The 21,619-nt window shown below is 40.2% G+C and overlaps 1 protein-coding gene and 1 non-coding gene across 2 annotated transcripts in view; both read left to right on the top strand.

Moving 5' to 3' along the window:
• Window positions 1–21,619, top strand: part of LOC122747176 (aldehyde oxidase 2-like) — a 154,754-nt gene that overhangs the window by 21,031 nt on the left and 112,104 nt on the right. The window contains exons 10-16 of the mRNA XM_043993364.1: window positions 1,438–1,518; window positions 4,218–4,362; window positions 5,306–5,398; window positions 11,312–11,463; window positions 12,314–12,407; window positions 16,393–16,502; window positions 19,114–19,298. Coding sequence (XP_043849299.1) covers window positions 1,438–1,518; window positions 4,218–4,362; window positions 5,306–5,398; window positions 11,312–11,463; window positions 12,314–12,407; window positions 16,393–16,502; window positions 19,114–19,298 — 860 coding nt within the window. The remainder of the gene's footprint in view (window positions 1–1,437; window positions 1,519–4,217; window positions 4,363–5,305; window positions 5,399–11,311; window positions 11,464–12,313; window positions 12,408–16,392; window positions 16,503–19,113; window positions 19,299–21,619) is intronic.
• LOC122752158 lies at window positions 3,551–3,657 on the top strand. The gene has a single exon (XR_006355954.1). It is a non-coding gene; the product is annotated as a U6 spliceosomal RNA (small nuclear RNA).

Here is a 21,619-nt window from a genome sequence, read left to right as displayed (position 1 = left end):
CGGTGCTCTATCCACTGTGACACCTCGCTGCCCCTAAGCTTGTGTTCTAAAACCTAAAGAGACCTGCGAGAGAAAAATTGCATGGTTTGGTGGCAAGGGCACCACTGTCTTAGGAGTCAGAAGACCTGGATTCAAATTTTCCAACACTATACTTATAGTCCCTCTATAACTTCCTCTGCATCTCTGTTTCCTAAGTGTGCAGGGAAGGGGTTGAGTAGTTGACCTCTGAAGTCCATTTCAACTCTAGACACTGCACTTTTCTCAGACCTTTGAGAGACAGTAGAGAAGATATTGCTCATATTGGCTACTTAAACTGAGCAGTGAGGGGCAGAACCCTGTGGGTCTGAGGAAGGAGGCCTGATAATGATGGAGATTTTGTTTACCTTTGAATAAAAACAACAGGTGTAGACACTTCAACAGTATGTAAAATGGGCTACACAGAAAGAAGATTTCTCTTTTTTATCACATTCCTAGCAGTTACATTCCTTTATTATGGACTAGGTGAGGTGGTCGAGGTGGTAGAGCACTGGATCTGGAGCCAGGAAAATCTAAGTTTAAATCAGGCTTTAGACACTTACTTCCCAGCTTTGTGACCCTGAAACAAGTCTCTTAACCAATCTGCCTCAGTTTCCTTATATGTAAAATGTGGACGATAATTGCATTTACCTCCCGGGGTTGTTGTGAGGGAGGATCTCACAAGATAAGAGTAAAGCGGTTTGCAAATCTTAAAACAGTATATAATTCCTAGCTCTTATTACTATCGAGTTTCTCATCTAAGATGCATTTGTTTTATAAGATCTCTTTTCTTTTCTTTTCTTTTCTTTTGGCAATTGGAGTTAAGTGACTTGCCCAGGATCACACAGCTAGTAAGTGTTAAGTGTCTGAGTTCGGATTTGAACTCAGGTCCTCCTGACTCCAGGGTCAGTGCTCTATCCACTGCGCCACCTAGCTGCCCCTGTTTTGTAAGATCTCACTGGGATTTTGAACTTTCTCTTCAAGAGGGCAAAGGGATTTCTCTGTATTTCTCACTTTGCCTATTCATTGTTGTTTGTTCTTATTTCTGGAAGAGGACCATGACATCAGGGTGATGTCATGACTTGCAGTGACTTGGATTTAAGTGAGGGAGGAGGGCTGTGCAAGGTCACCAACCTCACTCTCTCCTCCAGAGCCATGTGGGTCCAGTGGCAAAATATACATCAGGACAACTGGAGATGGCCCCAGATGTTTAAGGCAATTGGGGTTAAGTGACTTGCCCAGGGTCACACAGCTAGTAAGTGTCTGAGGTGAGATTTCAACTCTGGTCCTCCTGACTCCAGGGCCAGTGCTCTATCCAGTGTGCCACCCAGCTGCCCCTTTTTGCCTATTTAGCATAACAACAGTACCTTTCTTTCCCATAGATCAGTATTTAAATGCCACAACTTTACTTTCTTTTTAAAGATCTGCACCCAACTATACACAAAAGAGGAGTTCCAGCCCTTGGACCCCACCCAGGAGCTCATTTTCCCCCCAGAACTCTTGGTGAGATTTGTTGCTCTTCTCTCTTCTGCTTACCTATCACCAGGGCAAATTCAGTTGGATGGAATCATCCTCATTTATCTTCCTGTACAATTGATAATATCATAAATTTATAAATAACCATGCTCTGTAGCTCCCCCAGGGCAAGCTGCTCCATTGGGTGTCTATTCAGAAGCTTTAGGACAGAGGATCTTAATCTTCTTCAACTGCCTATTGAAGCCTGTGCAACCCTTCTCCAAATAATGTTTTTAAGTGGATAAAATGCAAATGAAATCAATTATTTTGAAATGCAGTATATACATACGTAGAAAGACTGAAAAAGAGGGAGGGGGAGAGGGAGGGAAGGAGGGAGGGGGGAGAGGGAGAGAGAGAGAAAGAGGGAGGGAGGGAGGGAGAGAGAGAGAGAGAGAGAGAGAGAGAGAGAGAGAGAGAGAGAAAGAGAGAGAGAGAAATTGAGAACCTCTGTGGTTTTAAGGGAATTTGACATGTTTACCAAAGTGATCTTCCTAAAGCCCCAATCTGACCATTTCACTCCCCTACTCAATAAACTCCAATAGCTCCCTATTACCTTCAGAATCAAATATAGTCTGTTTGACCTTAAAAGTCCTTTACAAACTGGCCCTTTCCTACCTTTCCAGTCTGCGTACACTTTACTCCTCTCTACACACTACACACAACCTACAATCTACAGTCCAGTGACAGACACTGACCTCCTTGTTGTTTCTTACATATTAGAATCTGTCTCTTGGCCCCGTGCCTTTCCACTGTCCATTCATACAATGCCCATCCCATGCCTAAAGTGCTTTTCCTCCTCGTTTCCTTTTCTTGGCTTCTTTGGCTTTGTAACGATTGGAATGACGCCACCTGCTGGAGACTTACTGTAGAAGAGTTCCGCCCATGAAGTGAAGGTCTTTGAGGGCAAGACCAGGAGTCTTTTCTTTGGCGTCAGGAAGTGACATTTGCTAGTGGGAGGAAGAAGGAAGAGCTGGGTGCTCTGACTCGCTCTCTTTCCTGAGGACTCCAGCAGAGAAGGGAGCTAGAAATGTGCTCTCCCTTTAATAAATAGGAATCTAGGTCTTTCTCTCTCTCTTTACCAAATTCTTATTCTCCTTAATAAATGCTTAAAAGTCTAACTCTTGCTAAAGCTTATAATTTATTGGCGACCACTCATTAGATATTTTAGACAGTTGAGCTAGAATTTTAGCCTTTAACAGCTTTCTGTAAGTCTCAGCTCATATCCTACCTTCTACAAGAGGGCTTTCCCTGTCCACTTCACTGTTAGAGCTTCCCTTGTAGATTACCTCTAGGAGAGGAGGAGGGAAAGGAGGGAGGAGAAAGAGAAGGAAAAGAAAAAAGAGGAAGAGGGAAGGGAGGAGGAAAAAAAAAGAAGAGAAGGAGAAAGAGGAAGGAAAGAAAAAGGAGGAAGAGAAAAGGATGGAAAGGCAGAGGAGAAAAAAGAAGGAAGAGGAAGAGAAAGAAGTAGGGGAGGAAGATAAGGAGGAGGAGATGCTTAAAGGGGAAATGATCGTGCAGACAGCAACGGAGTCATCTAAAAATCTTTTTACCCAAAAAAAGCTACTTGAATGTCTACCAAAATGTTCAAGTCTACTTAAAAAGAGGCGCCACTAGACATTTTTTATTATTTTTTATTGAGAATTTTAATTTCCAAAATATATGTAAAAAACAAATAGACGTTAAGGAGAGCTCATGATGCAGATGAGGATTTCCTTTTAATAATGTGTGATCCATTATCTTTGATCTCTTGATCTGCATTGTCCAGGTAACCATTTCATTTTCAAAATTTAATTTCATTTTTTTTTAAATGTAACACTTTGATTTTCCCCAAATGGAAATGTCTCTTTTCAGCTATAAATTGCTGCCTTCATTTTTTATATTAAAATGTATTTCAGTTTCCAAAAAAAAATTTAAAGAGCGATTACCACCAATTTGCCCTCTATCTAAATCATACATACATAATTGTTTGCACATTATCTCCCCCATTAGAATGTGAACTGATTGAGGGGAGGCACTATTTGTGCTTGCTTCAGCAGCACATATACTAAAATTGGAACGACACAGAGAACATTAGCATGGCTCCTGCGCAAGGATGACATGCAAATTCGTGAGGGGAGGCACTATTTTTGCCATTCACTTAGCAGTACCTGGCACATAGTAAGCTTGTTGACTGACAGGAGCATCATCTTTTGGCATTCTTTCATTAATAGAGATTCTTTCACTGGACCCTTGCTGAGCTGTGTACCCAGGGCTCTCCATCTGATATATTACCTCCTCCTTAATCAATCAGCTGACTGTCCTCTCCACTCCAGCCCCCTTAACTTTTTTTTTAGTGAGGCAATTGGGGTTAAGTGACTTGCCCAGGGTCACACAGCTAGTAAGTGTTAAGTGTCTGAGGCCACATTTGAACTCAAGTACTCCTGACTCCAGGGCCAGTGCTCTATCCACTGCGCCATCTAGCTGCCCCAGCCCCCTTAACTCTTGCCCTCTGAAAATGTCGGGACATTCAAAGCTCAAGGGATGAAATTCTGAAGGTTGAATTTCAGAGAACAGCCATTGAGGGGTTGGGAGGCGGGAGGGGAGGGGGGAGCACTGCAAGGCTGGAGAGTTCCTGAAATTGTATAGAAGATCACTGACCATATAATCTAATTAGAAAGGTAACAACCCTGCGTGTTGTTTTCCCACAGAGAATGGCAGAAAATCCCAATAAAGAGACTCTGACTTTCTATGGTGAGAGGGTCACTTGGATTTCCCCTGTAACCTTAAAGGAACTCTTGGAGCTGAAAGTAAAATACCCTAAATCTCCTCTTGTCATGGGGAACACCTCAGTGGGTAAGTAGGCTGAGCCCCATCATCATCACCACCACCAACACTAATACCACCACCACCACCACCACCATAACAACAACAACAACCAAAGAGCTGCAAATCCATGTAGCCTTTAAAATTGACACGGCACTTTCCTTCTAGCAACCTAGTGAGATGAATACTAGAAGTTTTATTATGCCCATTTGATAGCTGAGCTCACTAAATAATTCCTTCATGGTCACACAAGGACTAGATATGAAAGGAGGGCTTTACAGCTATTCCCTTCCACTTTACAGCAGTTAGAGGCTCAGTGGCCCCAAGACCTGGAAAATCTGCACAAAAGCTTTTGGCCTTCCCTTTGTAATAGAGAAGAATTCTGAATTATTGCGGTATTAAAAGATTAAATATGTTGATACCATATAACACTACACACCAATTTTATGCATTTCTGGGTTTCTAAACTTTTTCTCTGTCATCTGCTGGCCTGTGTCATCTATGGCTTCTGCAAAGTTCCTATAAAAAATTCCCATTTAATTTCTTATGCTGACCCACAAAATATTAAAGCCATCATGGGGAAAATCACAATGTGGAAGGGATAAATTGTAACCTCAGGAGGCCTAATTTCAAGGGCAGTTGAGATCTCTGATACCTGCTTAGTCTGTGACAATGAAACTCTTGTTAATTAAGGAAAAAAGAAGGGGCAGCTAGGTGGCACAGTGGATAGAGCACCGGCCCTGGATTCAGCAGGACCTGAGTTCAGATCCAACCTCAGACACTTGATGCTTACTAGCTGTGTGACCTTGGGCAGGTCACTTAATCCTCATTGCCCTGCAAAAAAAGAAAGAAAGAAAAGAAAAAGAACTGAAAGCTCATTTTGTCTCCCACTACATCATTTTATGCTAAAATCTCACCTTAAGAAAATGACTTTTTTCCCCTTTAACCTCTCTGAAATGTGTTCCTCCTTTAGGACCAGCTATGAAATTTCAAGGACATGTTCATCCCGTTCTCCTCTCCCCAGCCAGAATTTCTGAGCTAAGTACAGTGACTAATACAAATGATGGTGAGTTCCTAGTTTTCCTGGTAGAATATTACTCAAGATGATGACCACACGACATGATAACTTCTGGAAATCAATACTGCTGTGATGATTCATAACTTCTTATCCCACTTGTTCTTTGGATCAAAAGTATTATTATCTACCTACAGAGCTGTCCTGCTCTCATCAAATCCACCAGGCCTCAAACTTGCTATTTCCTTCTCTGACTAAAGAGCCAGGACATTGACTCAGCACATTGAATTTTCTGCCTCCTACATTGCCTGACTACACTGGAATACAGCGTGCTTGTGGTCCTGATAGTTTAGTTTTTATTTTCACAATTACACTTATCTCATTCTTGGCCTTTATGGGCATATCGTATCAGCTCTACTGTTTTATTTACAGTAAAAATGTTTACTGGGAATTTAAGGGAAAGTCATTCTACAAGTCCTATAGGAAACTGGCCTTTAAAGTTCAGTGGAGGGGCAGCTAGGTGGTACAGTGGATAAAACACTGGCCCTGGATTCAGGAGGACCTGAGTTCAAATCTGTTCTCAGACACTTGACACTTACTAGCTATGTGACCCTGGGCAAGTCACTTAACCCTCATTGCCCTACCAAAAAAACAAAAAAAACCAAACTTCAATGGGAACCCTAGGAAGGAAAGAGTAATAATTATAGAATAAACTTAACCAGGCATAAAGCTTTAAAAATCCAAGGTAGCTTTACTAAATCTGAAGAACATTTGGATGTCTTCCCTAGTGTACTCTGATTTTCTTTTTACAGATTTAGTCAGATTTGTAATATCACCTTTCCCATTGTTGATCTTTTACCGTCTCTTATTGGTAATAACTGTCAGCCAAGTGTGTTTGTAGCTTCATGCATCCTTTCCTTAAAAAAAAAATAACTATAACAATCTACCTTCTCTATTCAAAGAGTCATCTTCTTTCAAAACCTAGTTCAAGTGTCACCTTTTCTGTGAAGCCTCTATCTCCATCTTCTTTGCTGAGTCACCATCCATATTCCTCCCCATATTAATCAGTTTACCTTTTTTAGTTCTTTAGCTCCAGTTTTCCATCAGAAATGTCCTCTATTTCATTAAATCTGATTTTTTCCCCTGTAGAATTATATTCAGATTTGCTCGATAAGTTATTCTTGGTTTTAAGCTTACATACTTTGCCTTCTGGAATATCACTTTCCAAACTCTCCCCATCTTTAAAATGGTTTTACTGATAAATCTTGCATAATCTTGACTGTGATTCCTCTGTATTTGAGTTCATTGCAACCACTTGCAGTATCTTTTTTTTTTTAGCTGGAAACTAGATTTTGGCTATAATGTTATGGGAAGTTTTTTTTTGTTTGTTTTTTTGGTTTTTTTTTTTTTTTTTTTGCAGGGCAATGAGGGTAAGTGACTTGCCCAGGGTCACACAGCTAGGAAGTGACAAGTGTCTGAGGCCGGATTTGAACTCAGGTCCTCCTGAATCCAGGGCTGGTGCTCTATCCACTGCACCACCTAGCTGCCCCTGCTCTCTGGTTCTAAGAGACATAAGCAGTTCTCTTTTTGTAATTTCTTGAAATGTAACATCTAGTTTCTTTTTTTGGTCATAGATTTCAGGTAGTCCAATGATTCTTAAATTCTCTCTGTTCAATGTTTCCTAGGTCAATTGGCTTTTTTAAAAAAATAAGATGCCTTACATTTTCTTTTATTTTTTTTAGTCTTTTGACTTTGTTTTAATATTTCTTATTTTTTCATGGAGTCACTGGTTTCTATTTGGTCCATTCTAATTTTCAGGGAATTTGTTGCATGAGTAATATTTTGTATCTATTGTTCCAAGCTGTTAATCGCCTTTCTCATTCCTACTTCCATAATTCTTATTTCTTTTCAGTTTGTCTTCTACTATTCTTACTTCAAATGAAGTAAAAATATTTTTTAAACTTTTTAAAACTCTTGTTTTAGCTTTTTCAAGAATTCTAGGTGAACTTGTGTCCAAGCTATATTTTTCTTTGAGGCTTTACTTATAAATGTTTTAGAATCACTCTCTAGAATTTGTATATTGTGTTTGTCTCCGTCACTGTAATAGTTTTTTAATAGTGGGATTCTTTTTTGTTGTTATTGTTTATTTGCTCATTCTTTCTAACCTACTTCCCAGAAGGAATATCTGGGCTGAATTTGTATCCTCTAAGTTCTTACTGTTGTTTTCTTAGAATATTAAGTGTTTTATTCTATGATAGCTAGTGTTTATATAGCACAATAAGGCCTGTAAAGCACTTTAAAATTATTTCATTTTATCTTCACAACAGCCCTAGGATGCTATTATCATCCTCATTTTACAGAGGTAAAAGGAGTGAAATGATTTCCCCAAGGTCACATAGCTAGTGTTTAAGTGTTTATTTAAAGTCGGGTCTTCCTGGCTCCAGGTCCAATATTCTATCCACTGTGCCACCTGGCAAGTAAGGATCTCAGAGACAGCTGAAACTAGGAACCTGAGAGCTTCCAGAGCTCCCCAAATAGTCTGATTCAGGGCAAAGTCTGATCAAGTACCAGTAAACTTCTGCTTAACATAGCCACAGTCAGCTGGAAAGCTCTGTGGACTCAGAGTGACAAAAGCAAGTTCTCCTGTGTTCTGGGATTCCTGCCCTGGCTATTCCTCTACAAGTAGCAGATTGGTCTGGAGGCTGGAACTGAAATCCCACTCTGCTCCTGGGGTCATATTCAGTTAACCCACCTGCTACTTGCTTCTGAACTTGCTTCCTGCTTAGTACACAGCCTTCGGGCCACAACACTCCTCTCCCTGGAATGCCACCCTAGATGAAAGTCTCCCATTCACCCAGGACCCATGACTCAGAACTGTGTTGTGAGTAACAGAGTTTCCATTTGGAAGCTTTTCCTATACCCTACACAAGGCCATGTGCCTTTGTGCTGGATCTAGAAACTCATTTTGCCCTTATGCACAGCCTGTCCCTACACTATAATGCTCCACAGTGTTATTCCTGGCTAGATCCCTATCCCCACTTTAGGCTTCTTTGCCTCTCTCCCTTTGAAGACTTGGGTCATAAATATGGCTCACTGTGATATGTTTTTCCCCTTGGATTGCCTGATCACAACTTGGTCTGATGCATTTTTAGGTCTATGTAAAGAACTTGTAAGGAGAGAGTTTGTACTTCTTCCTGATAATCTGTCATCTTGGCTCTGACTCTGGGTTAGCTTTTGATAAAGGCACCCCCTCACCCAACAAGTTTTAAAGGCTCTTTCCTAAAGACAAGAGTGACTAATAGCAAGGGCCCCACTCAAGCGCAATCAATGCTTGCTGCTGAGGTAGTCCAAAATTTTCCCTGTACTCCATTTCCTGCCTAGGTACTAAGATCATCCCTGGCACTGAGCTTTAAAAACCTAGGGTCACTCATGATTTTCATCCCAATGCCCAACTCTAAATGCCCGAGGTGTTGGGGGCTGATGTGAGCTGAAGAAAGAAATATCTCTTGACATTCCATTATTTGTAAAACTAGGGACATGGCAAAAAACCAAGAATGAGCAAACGCTATAGATCCATCGTGACACCCATCAGTGGGCCACTACATTAGACGTCATGAGAAAGAGCAAATTAAGTGGAAGTTTGCAATCCCTGACCTTACAGAACCTATAATGTAATGAAAAAGAGTAATAGTCACCCGAATACTGAATATTGGTTTGTCCAGGATTTTAGTGATGATAATAAATTTTTTAGATTGTGTCCACATAGGTCCAAGTTAAACTAAATTGAAAGGCCTTGCCAGGATTGCAAACCATAAAGGGCTATATGATTGTGAACTATTATTCTCAGACCTCCATGGAAGTCATCTTTATGGATCTATTTTGCTATGTAGTCCCCAAAATTAAAGTATGGATGACCTCTAGTGGTTTCCATGATATAGTTAAGAGAAAAAACTACTTTCTGTCACAACAGCAAGAAATATACCTTTAATCTCAATAGGACATAATCAAAATGGGTTTAGTAATAAGGAAAGAGGGGGCAGCTAGGTGGCACAGTGCATAGAGCACCAGCCCTGGATTCAGAAGGACCTGAGATCAAATCTGACCTCAGACACTTGACACACTAGCTGTGTGACCCTGGGCAAGTCACTTAACCCTCATTGCCCTGCAAAAAATAAAAAACAAAGTAATAAGGAAAGAATAAAATATGAATGGACACTAAGAAAATTTTACCTGTAAGGTGACATATCTACATAGGTCAAAGGGAAGTGGAGGCAACCCAGTGACATAACTCAGGACCCAAAATAGATTGTTTCATTTGAATAACTGAATTTGGTCACTCATGTGTATCAGGTTAGCCAAAAGGCTGCCAAACAATAACTTTACTTATATTAACCTAACAGTTCATATAAAATGATGAAAGATTTTCATTATTGAGCTCTTTTTAATTTCTGAATGGACAAGCTCACTATAATTTTTTTGTTAGCCAATATCAACTAGGCCCTTACTGATCCTTTTTTTCTTCCCTGATTGATTCTCTATTGTATTTTTGCACAGCAAATGTTCCAGTTCTTGTATTTTCTCTTTAAATATCCAATACCAAAGGAGATCCCATAGAACATAGTTACAATGTCAGAAAAAATCACAGAGTATCCCAGGAGTCATCTACTCCATAAAAGGCAGTAGAATTGGGAAGGGGGGGATGGCATTTGAGGAAAGGTATGGAGGGAAGAGAGACAGGGAGCACGTACATGGGCAACATGGTTTGGAAATGATTGGGAACTGATACAATTGCCTACCAGTCAAGATAAGGGGAAAAACTCACCTATGAGAGCCCAGTGTCCCAGGGACAAAATCTAAATTAAACTGGGTTAGGGTTGTCCAAAGATTATAAAGAAGTAAGGGAAGACTTACACAAAGTGAGGAAGTGAAGGAAAGGATGAAATACCCTGACTACAACAGTAAAAGTAAGGACAATGATAACAGCAACAAAACCCAGATAAATATATAGAAAGAAGTTCAGAAGTTGCATTTCCACAACATAGGATGATTTTGATACCACTTTGTTAAAGTTAACATAAGGGAGGGGGCAGCTAGGTGGCACAGTGGATAGAGCACCGGCCCTGGATTCAGGGGTACCTGAGTTCAAATCCGGCCTCAGACACTTGACACTTACTAGCTGTGTGACCCTGGGCAAGTCACTTAACCCCCATTGCCCTGCAAAAAAAAAAAAAGTTAACATAAGGGGTTTTTTTGTTTTTCTTCTTAAAGAAACTTTTTTTAAAATAGCATTTTTCCCAATTACATGTCAAGATGATTTTTAGCATTCATTTTTACAAAATTTTGAGCTCCGAATTTTTCTCCCTTCTGCCCTTTCTTCTCCTCTTCTAAAAATGGTCGGCAATTTGATATAGGTTAAACAACCTTTAAAAAAATCAATCATTTAGATTACAATCATTTAAATGATTTTTCTTTTAAAAAAATTTCTTGATTATGTATTTGAATACTTGACCTTGTTAATGAAAGTTAAAATCAAACCTTTTATATTAAAAATGCACAACAATTCCCAAAATCAGTAAATAAAACCACACTCATTTAGGTGTGTGTTATAAAACATGCCTCTTGTAACATTTTGTGTCTAGAACAAGTTACCACAAAGTTCACCCTGTGTGATCTTTATTTACCACCCATCACACACTGATTTCATGCCCTATAGTTAGAGGGTAACAGCTGTGCATAATGCAGCTTGGGAAAGTAGAAAGAAGACAGGACTGGGGAAGTCAGGAGAACTGAGTTCTAGTCTGAACCATACAACGAACTTGCTCTGTGTCCTGGGGTGTCACATCCTCTCTGGGCCTGCATCTCCTCATTTGTAAACTAGGGGGTTTGAATAAAATAACCTCTAAGGTCTAATTTTTTTTTAAATCAATGATTACATTTTTGTTGATGAAAATAATTTGCTTTCAGGGCTGACAATAGGGGCTGGTTGCAGCCTGGCCCAGGTGAAGCAGATCCTGACTGATGAAGTCTCTAAGCTTCCAGAGGAAAAAACGCGGATATATCAGGCTCTCTTGAAGCACTTGAGAAGTTTGGCTGGACAACAGATCAGGAACATGGCTGTAGGTTCCACAGGAAAATGAGAGTTGTATATAAAACTGCAAAAATTCATTTCAATACTTGCTTATTTTTTAAAGTATTTACTTCCAGACATGACTTTCAAAACTACCTCACTTGTCTGTGCTTCCATCTGAACTTTCTTCTGTTCCCTTCCATGCATTTTAAAACAATAACCATATCTTTTTTGTCATCACTATTATTAGCCTCCCCTCCCCCCAATTAAAAGCCAGAAGAAAAAAAATCCTTGTAACAAATGAACAGAGACAAGCAAAACAAAGGGGCTGGTCATTCTTGGTAGGTAATGTGAAATAACTAGTAGGTGTTTGTACAAGGCTCATTGGGCAGGCATTGATGCAGCTCGGTCCCCAACTTTTGTGCACTGAGGCCAGAGATGGGATGGAGATTGCCCTATATTCTCACACCCTCTAAATTCAAAGCAGGCAGTAGTAAGAGGGGTACTCAAACTGCCACTGCTTCCCTACTATGGTAAGTAGGCAAAAGGCTCAGAACCAGAGCATTTCAGAGATAGAAAGAACCTTCGTCCAGAGTCTTCATTTTACAGATGAGGAAATGGGAACAAGGAGTGAAACTGAAGCCTCACTCAACGTCAAAGAGCAGTCTACGACTCTTAGATTCAGTCCTCTTTTTGCCACTTTGGACAGTGTTGAGCCTTTTGTAAACAAAAGAGAAGAACCAACCAGTAAGCTACAACTTCAATTCAATAAACAATCATGGAGCCCCTGTGTTTGTGTGCGCGTGTAGATGTATATGAGTGAATTTGTATTTCAGATGCATAAAAATATGATCAAGTAAAATGACTGAGACTGAAAAAAATAATTTCCCTTGTATTAGTCCTTAGGTGGACATGTCATAAGCCGTCATGGCTATTCAGATCTGAATCCAATTCTGGCTGTGGGAAATGCCACGCTTAATCTGGTATCTAAAGGTAAGATATAGCAAAAATAAGTAAAGCAAAAGTGCCAGTTTAAGAAAAAGAGGAGGAAGCAGCTAGGTAGCTCAGTGGATAGAGCACCAGCCCTGGAGTCGGGAGGACCTGAGTTCAAATCCGGCCTCAGACACTTGACATTTACTAGCTGTGTGACCTTGGGCAAGTCATTTAACCCTCATTGCCCCGCAAAAAATAAAAAATATAAATTTTAAAAAGAAATAAATAAAAAGAAAGAGAGGAGGAGGAGGGAGTGGAAGAAAAAATGCTATAAGCCACAAAGTCCAATTCTAATTCTCTCCTTCCTAGAAGGCGAATAACATGCAACAGTAGGCTTTACGTCCTTGTGGGAGTGAATGAAGAACTTTCTCCAGCACACTGAGGATACACTTAGCCTGCATTCCCTAGTGATCTGAGCCCAAAGGTGGTTAGCAAAGAGTGGGGTGGAGGGGCGGCTAGGTGGCGCAGTGGATTAAACACCGGCCCTGGATTCAGGAGGACCTGAGTTCAAATCCGGCCTCAGACACTTGACACATAACTAGCTGTGTGACCCTGGGCAAGTCACTTAACCCCCATTGCCCCGCGCAAAAAAAAAAAAAAAAGAGTGGGGTGGAGGAAAAATATGAGAGTATGCACTTATCTCCCATATCTTAGTCTTTTCCTATATACCAGGGGTGGGAGGGAGGGAGGGAGGGATGGATGGATGGATGGATGGATGGATGGATGGATGGATGGATAAATAGAGCAAGCATTTGTTGTTGTTGTTCAGTTGTTGAGTTGTGTCTGATTCTTTGTGATCCCATGGACCATAGCACACCAAGCCCTTCAATCTTCCACTATCTCCTGAAATTTGTCACTGCTCAGATTCATTGCTTCCATGACACTATTTATCCATTTCATCCTCTACCATTCTCTTCTCCTTTGCCTTCAGTCTTTCCCAACTTTCCCAACCCATCAAGGTCTTTTCCAATGAATCTTGTCATTTTATTATGTGGCCAAAGTATTAAAGCTTCAGCTTCTCTATTTGTCCTTCCAGTGAATAATCTAAATTAATTTATTTAATTGTTGCTGTTGTTCAGTCATTTCAGTCATGTCCAACTTTTTGTGATACTATTTGGGGGTTTCTTGCCAAAGATACTAGTGTGGTTTGCTATTTCCTTCTCCAAATAATTTTACAGATAAAAAAAAAACTGAGACAAATAGGGTGAGGTGGCTTGTCCAGGGTCATACCACTAAGTGTCTGAAGCTGAATTTGAACTCAGGTTTTCCTGACCCCAGCCCAAGTACTCTATACACTGCACCACCTAGCTACCCCTTATTTAATTAATAACTAATTTAAGCATTTATTAAGCAATTGCTATGTTCCAGGCACTGTGTTAAGCACTAGGACACAACTGCAAGCAAAACAAGACTATCCCTATATTCAAGAAGCTTAAATGAGTTGTGAACTGATCCAACCATTCTGGAGAGCAATTTGGAACTATGCCCAAAGGGCTATGGGACTGTGTATACCCTTTGACTGGGCCTGTATCCCAAAGAGAACATAAAAAAGGGAAAAGGACCCACATGTACAAAAGTACTTATAACAGCTCTCTTTGTGGTGGCAAAGAATTGGAAATCGAGGGGATGCCCATCACTTAGGTAATGGCTAAACAAGCTGTGATATATGAATATAATGGAATACTATTGTGCTGTAAGAAATGATGAGCAGGCAGATTTCAGAAAAACTTGACTCAAGTGGACTGATACTGAGTGAAGTGAGCAGAATCAGGAGAACTTCGTACACAGTAACAGCAACATTGTGTGACAATCAACTGATAGACTTGACTTTTCTCAGCAATACAATGGTCCAAGGCAATTCCAAAGACCTCATGAATGATGGAAAATGTTCTCCACATCCACAAAAAAGAACTGTGCATTCTGAATGCAGATTGAACCATACTGTTTCTACTTTTTTTTTTAGTGAGGCAATTGGGGTTAAGTGACTTGCCCAGGGTCACATAGCTAGTAAGTGTTAAGTATCTGAGGCCAGATTTGAACTCAGGTCCTCCTGACTCTAGGGCCGGTGCTCTATCCACTGCACCAACTAGATGCCCTGTTTCTACTTTAAAAAAAAAAAAGAAGAAGAAGAAGAAGCTTATATTCTAATAAGAGAAAACCATACTTAAAGGGCAGTACTAGGAGAATATTATTTTTTTTTCCCGTAAGATCTGTTTTGAGATGGCACAGTAGATAAAGCACCGGCCCTGGATTCAGGAGGACCTGAGTTCAAATCCAGCGTCAGGCACTTGACACTTGCCAGCTGTGTGACCTTGGACAAGTCACTTAACCCTCATTGCCCCGCCCCACCCCCCAAAAAGAGATCTGTTTTGGCAGCAGGGAGTATCTTGGATGTTGGAAATCTCTGTTATTTTCCAAATGAATCTATGTCCCATTCTTCTCCTCCTATTCAATTCTGGACCCTGCTCATTAGACAGGCATTTAAGATGGACAAGTTATGTGTACTGATAGATTAACTCAATGAGCTGCTGATCCAGCCTCATGTCATAAACTGTCCAATAGATATTCTTCATCCACTTGGTTTTTCCTAGTTGACTTTCTATGAAGCTCATTGGGCAGGCCCTATAGATTTCATGAAATAAAATGTAATCAACCCAATATTGTATAGAAACAGGAAAATCTGTAGGACCTCTACATATATAGGGAATTCCTCCTCCATTTGTTGTTGGGTTTTTTTTTTTTTGGTGAGGCAATTGGGGTTAAGTGACTTGCCCAGGGTCACACAGCTAGTAAGTGTTAAGTGTCTAAGGCCGGATTTGAACTCAGGTACTCCTGACTCCAGAGCCAGTGCTCTATCCACTGCGCCACCTAGCTGCCCCCATTCCTCCTCCATTTGGACTTTGCCCAGATCCTCCTCCACGTCTATGGAGAATACCTTTGGCAAGCATATATCTTATATATCTGATGAAGATACTGAAAGAAAAAAAATGTTGTGTGAATTGCTCTTTAACAGAGATAAGAATCCTTCCTTCCTTCTTTCCTTCAACACACATAATAAAATACCTGGTAGATGAAAAGCATGATTGTAGGGACTAATGCACTAGGGAATGGTTGTGATTTCACTGATGTAGGGAACTCCTGCATGAGGAAACTACATCTACCAATGCAAACCAGCACCTTCTCTGCAACTTAGAGACTTCTGGAGTCATCTAAGCACTGAGAAGTTAAGTGAGTTGCCCAAGGTCACACAGTCAATATACTTCAGAGGCAGGAATTGAACCCAGTTCTTCCTGGCTTTGAGACCAGCTCTTTCATCACCGTCCTGAAATTGGACTATCCTCATAAAGCTCTGGGGCAGCTAGGTGGTACAGTGGACATAGCGCCTGGAATCAAGAAGACTCATCTTCATGAGTTCAAATCTAGCCTCAGACACTTACCAGCTATGTGACTTTAGGTAAATGACTTAACTCCGTCTTAGTTTCCTCATCAGTAAAATGAAATGAAGAAGAAAATGGCAAACCACTCCAGAATCTTTGCCAAGAAAATCCCAAATAGATAGAGTTACAGAGTCAGACATGACTGAAATGACTGAACAACCTAAAGCTTACAGTCCAGATGATAGATAAGACACATACACATGCATCTTTCCTTGCCCTTTGGATCACATGCAATTTTGATTCATCTGAGATTGTGGTATAAGACACAGGAAACTATATTACAAAATCATAGAGTAGAAATCCTACCACCTGGGACCCCCTGAAGCTTGGGACAGTGTGCCCTGGAAGCAGTGCCCCACTTTAAGAAGGAGTTAAAAGACAAAATAATAGAGTATATGCCAAATGCTTCTGAGAGATTCAAATTAAGTACTCTATGAAGTTCCTGGTAAATCATCATCACTGATTGGTGGTGTCAAGGAAGCTTTCATTGTTATTGTTCCCTTTTATAGTTGACATGTACATGTTCTTTTAATTTGTTGCTTCACCAGAAGGAAGACGTCAGATTCCTTTGAATGAACATTTTCTTGCTGGCCTGGCAAATGCAGACCTGAAGCCTGAGGAAATTTTGGAGTCTGTGCACATACCTCACTCCGATAAGGTAAGAAATAGGGGACTGTTTTTGACATAATTTTCTTTCTTTATTTTTTTTTTGGTGAGGCAATTGGGATTAAGTGACTTGCCCAGGGTCACACAGCTAGTAAGTGTCGAGTGTCAGAGCCCAGATTTGAACTCAGGTCCTCCTGACTCCAGGACCGGTGCTCTATCCACTTCGCCACCTAGCTGCCCCTTGACATAGTTTTCTTAACAAACTTTCATCTCAACTCTTTTTTTGTTGTTGAGAAAATGAAATTAGACAGAAGAAAGGACAAGTTTGTATCATGTGGCATATCATGTGGCCAGTATAATTTGGCATATCATATCAGGCATTGCACCAATGCAAAATGGCCTTAGTCATGAGAGCAAGCACTGAGGCTGGCTTTGGGGGCAGTAGGTTCAGAAAAACCCATCTTCATTCTCTTGCTTCATTCCTCTTCTGGGCAAGGGATGCATTTTCGAGACAGTGATTAATATCTCGCTATAGAATAAGGTTTCCCAGTGAAAACTGGTCTGTATGGAGAACAAATTATACTATTTTAGTCTTATTAAAGGCAAGTTCTGCTAACCAAGTAAATAGCCTAGATAGACATTACACACAAGCTCACTAACTGGTTTCTAGGATCTTAAGCCAGGATCATAGAATCATAGACTTAGGATTGGTTGACCTTAAAGGTTGTCTAATCCAACCCCCTCATTTTACAGATAAGGAAAGACCCAGAAAGGGCTTTTCATGTTTTTCAAGCATTTAGAACTTTGAACAAAATGGTTTCATTTGGAGTAGTGAGTAGAGCGACAGGCAATCAGGGAGTCCTGAATTCAAATTCTGCCTTCCAAACTTACTAGGTATATGACTGGGGACCAGTCCCTTGACCTCTCTGAACTTATGTTTTTTCATATATAAATGAGAGTGTTAATCTCAATGACCTCTAAGGTCACTTCAAGCTCTAAATATACAATCCAATCAATGGAAACTTCTCAAATTCTTTCCTAGTCAAACATGTGTCTATGTGGATAGCTCGGATCCTCTAACATTCTCTGATGTTCTGAGTCACCCCTTGCTCCCCAGTCACTTGGACCAGGCCTTCTCTTATCAACAAAGGGTGGTCAGGAATGGACAGAACCAAGACAGTAGCAGCAACAGCTCTAAAGAATCTTGCACAGAGAGTTCGATTCCTTCAGTTTGCCACCAGCTAAAAATTTCTATAGGTTCATTTTATTTTTTGTTTGTTTTTTTTGAAGGGGCAATGAGGGTTAAGTGACTTGCCCAGGGTCACACAGCTAGTAAGTGTCAAGTTTCTGAGAACAGATTTGAACTCAGGTCCTCCTGAATTCAGAGCTGGTGCTTTATCCACTACGCCATCTAGCTGCCCCTATAGGTTCATTTTTAAATTTTTTTTTAGTGAGGCAATTGGGGTTAAGTGACTTGCCCATATAGGTTCATTTTAAAAGGATATGGTGCAGTGGATAAAATGCCGAGTCTGGAGCCAGGAGTTCAAATCTGATCTCAGATACTTCCTGGCTGTGTGACCCTAAGCAAATCATTTAATCTTTTTTTTCCCTTGGTTTCCTCATCTGTAAATTGGAGAGAATAATAGCACCTACTTCTCAGGGTTGTTATGAGGATCAAATGAGGTAATATTTGTAAAGCACTTAGCACAATGCCTGGTACATAGTAGGCACTACATAAATGCTCCTTCCCCTTCCTCCCTCCCTTTTAACAACAAAAGAATTTGGAAGATTTCACTGTACTCAAAGCAAGTTGCCTAAAAAATTATTAATCTTGCCAGGACTTGGCACCCCCTCAAGGAAGGAAAAGGCTATTTGAGGACTAGAAAAAATGATAGGGATAGAAATTGGACTGGTAATGTCATTAGTATAGGGAATTCACAAATGAGGAAAGGCCTTCAACCAGTGCAGGTATACTCTTCTCTGAAACCTATGGTCTTAAACTTGCCTTGAGCACTGAGAAGTTAAGTGATTTGCCCAGGGTCACACAGCCAGGATGTGTCAGAGGCAGGATCTCCTGGCTCCAAATCCAGCTCTCTTTCAACCATGTCTGTACTGTCTATGATGCTTGAGAATAATAACACAATCGAAACTGTTTTCTAGGGTCTATTTTAATAGGATTCTATGCTAGGGTATGTTGACCATTGGGAAAATATAGCCTGTATCATCAGAATATACAATATATCTATCCAGGTATCTTTTTGAGGGGCTGATCACTGCTGTGAGTAAATAAGAGAAGGCAATAGAATCACTCTAGAGTCAGGAGGACCTGAGTTCAAATTCTGCCTCAGACACTTAACTGTGTAACCCTTGGCAAGTGACCTAACCTCTCTCAGTCTGATTCCTCATCTGTAAAATGAAGATTAATATAGCATCTACATCGGTCAATCAGTAAACATTTATTAAGCACCTACTATGTACCATCTACATCTGAAGGTTGTTGTGAAGATCAAGAGTTAACAAAAGTGCTTTGCAAACCTTAGAGTTATTATTATTATTATTATTATTAATTTAATTGGGGCTAGGCAATTCTTAGGACTAAAAAATATTAACAATACTTCTTTTACTTTGACATCTAAAAATCCCAAACGGTTTCATTTCCACAGTGGGAATTTGTGGCTGCATTCAGACAGGCCCAGTGTCAGCAAAACGCCTTGCCTGATGTTAATTGTGGGATGAGAGTTCTTTTTAAAGATGATAGTGACACCATCGCAGGCCTTAGCATCTTCTATGGAGGCATAGGATCCACCACCATCAGCGCACATAAATCCTGCCAGCAGCTCCTAGGAAGGTATGGTGTGTGTGTGTGTGTGTGTGTGTGTGTGTGTGTGTGTGTGTGTGTGTGTGTGTGTGTTTGTGTGTTTGTGAAACAGACCAATTTCAGTAGTAACAAATGATGTGAACAGCTCTAGGTTAATAGATGTTACGCTAGAAGAGACTTTGGAATTCATTTAGTCCAGCTCCCTCTTTTTTTTTTTTTTTTACAGATGAGACCCAGAGAGTTAAGTGATTTGCCTAAGGTCACATAGGTAGTAAGTGGCAGATACAAGATTTGAAGCTGGTTCCTCTGACTCCAGACCCAAACCCACTCTTTCCACTGTGTGGTGTTCCTTCCATCAATAAGTTGTCATTTTGTGACTAGAACATGAGGATGAACTTACCTTTCTATATGGTGCTCTTATACTTATTACATTTTGGCAATTTATTAAATGTAAAGTATCCATAAAAATTCTCTACCAATAGATTATCGATGTTTTGATTCAATTTGACAGTTTTAGTTAGCACCAACTATGTGTCAGGAGGGACAGCTAGGTGGTACAGTGGATAGAGTGCCAGGTCAGGAAGACCCTCATCAAATCTAGCCTCAAATACTAGTTGTGTGACCCTGGGCGAGTCATTTATCCCTGCTTGTCTCAGTTTCCTCATCTGTCAAATAAGCTGGAGAAGAAAATGGCAAATCACTCTAATATCTTTGCCAAAAAAAAAACCAAATGGGGTCATGAAGAGTCAGACATTACTGAACAACAACAAAATATATTAGCATTACAGGGGATATAAAGACAAAGAAAGACAGATAATAGTAAAGTGGGGAAAATATTAAACTCAGAGTCAAGGTAGAAATCTACTTCCAATGTTTATTTGACCTGTGCAAGGGCAAGTAACTCAACTCTTTCTGAGTCTGAGTTTCACCATCTGTAAAATGGAAACAATACCCATACTCCTTACCTGGTAGGTAGGGAAGGAGACTTTGAATTTAGAATTAAAAGACTTGGGTTCAAATCCTGACTCTACCACTTACTACTTTAGGCAAGTAATTTCATCTCTCCAGGCCTCGGTCTCCTCAACCGTAGAATAAGAAGGTTAGGGGGCAGCTAGTGGTGCAGTGGATAGAGCACCGGCCCTGGATTCAGGAGGACCTGAGTTCAAATCCAGCCTCAGACACTTAACAATTACTAGCTGTGTGACCCTGGGCAAGTCACTTAACCCCAATTGCCTCATTAAAAAAAAAAAAAAGAGTGACTTTAGAATAAGAAGGTTAGACCTGATTATTTTTTGAGGTCCTTTCCAGCTCTAACTTTATGATTCCTGTGGTTCTGCCTCACAAGGTTGTTGAGATGATTAAATGAAACAATATATACTAAATGTCCCAAAAGTCTTAGTGCAGTTTTAAGCTACTAAAGCCAATACAAAGCTATATAAAATACCCTGTAAATTTTAAAGTTTATTTGTCAATTATTACTCTCATTAATATTAAAGATAATCAAAACAGTCCCTGTCTTCAAGGAAACAGTAGAGGACAAAACACATAATCATGATATTAGAAGTTGAGTCGTTAGAAAGACACAAAGTACTATGGGGAAAGGGAAGAGAGAAATATTCTCTCCCCCTCCCCCACCTTGTCATACTCACACACACACTCACACACACACACACACACACACACACACACACAGGGGAATAAAGGAAGCCTTCTGGGAAGAAGTGACATCTGAGCTGGGCTTTGATGGCCGCTTCAACAAATTGAGATGAGGGGAAGGACAATACAGGTAGAAGACACAATATGGATAGGTAAGAAATCGTGGGGTGTGTTCAAAGAAGAAGAAAATTCTAATTTGGCTGGAACAAAGGCTACCCCAGGGCCAGAGCATGATGGGTCTTAAATGCTAAGCTAAAGACCTAGAGCTATTAGTTAAGTACAGGGGGGGGGGGATCAAAAGAACAATATGAAAAATGGGATATACTAGCAGAATTTCATTATTTGAGAATTCTGTATTTGTGCATTCACCTATTCACTAAAATTAATTTTAACCCCCAAATCAAAACTTCTTGTACTTTCAGGATCATTATGAACATACGCAGAGCAGCAAAAAAAAAAAAAAAATTGAGTTGCAGGTGTCATGTACCCAGGCTGAGGTTTAGCAAGGCAATGGTTTTTTTTTCATTGTTTAGCATTTTATTTGTCCCCCAATTACATGTAAAAACATTTTAACATGTTTTTAAAACTTCAAGTTCCAAATTCTCTCCCTTCCTCCCTCATTGACAAGGCAAGCAATTCTATATAGGTTATACATGTGTAGTATGCAAAATATATTTCCATATTAGTCATGTTGT

Source organism: Dromiciops gliroides, chromosome 3 (genome assembly GCF_019393635.1).
Source record: "Dromiciops gliroides isolate mDroGli1 chromosome 3, mDroGli1.pri, whole genome shotgun sequence".
NCBI classification, from domain to species: Eukaryota; Metazoa; Chordata; class Mammalia; order Microbiotheria; family Microbiotheriidae; genus Dromiciops; species Dromiciops gliroides.
Note: the sequence above shows the minus strand (reverse complement) of the source record. Positions and strands in the feature narration are given on the sequence as shown.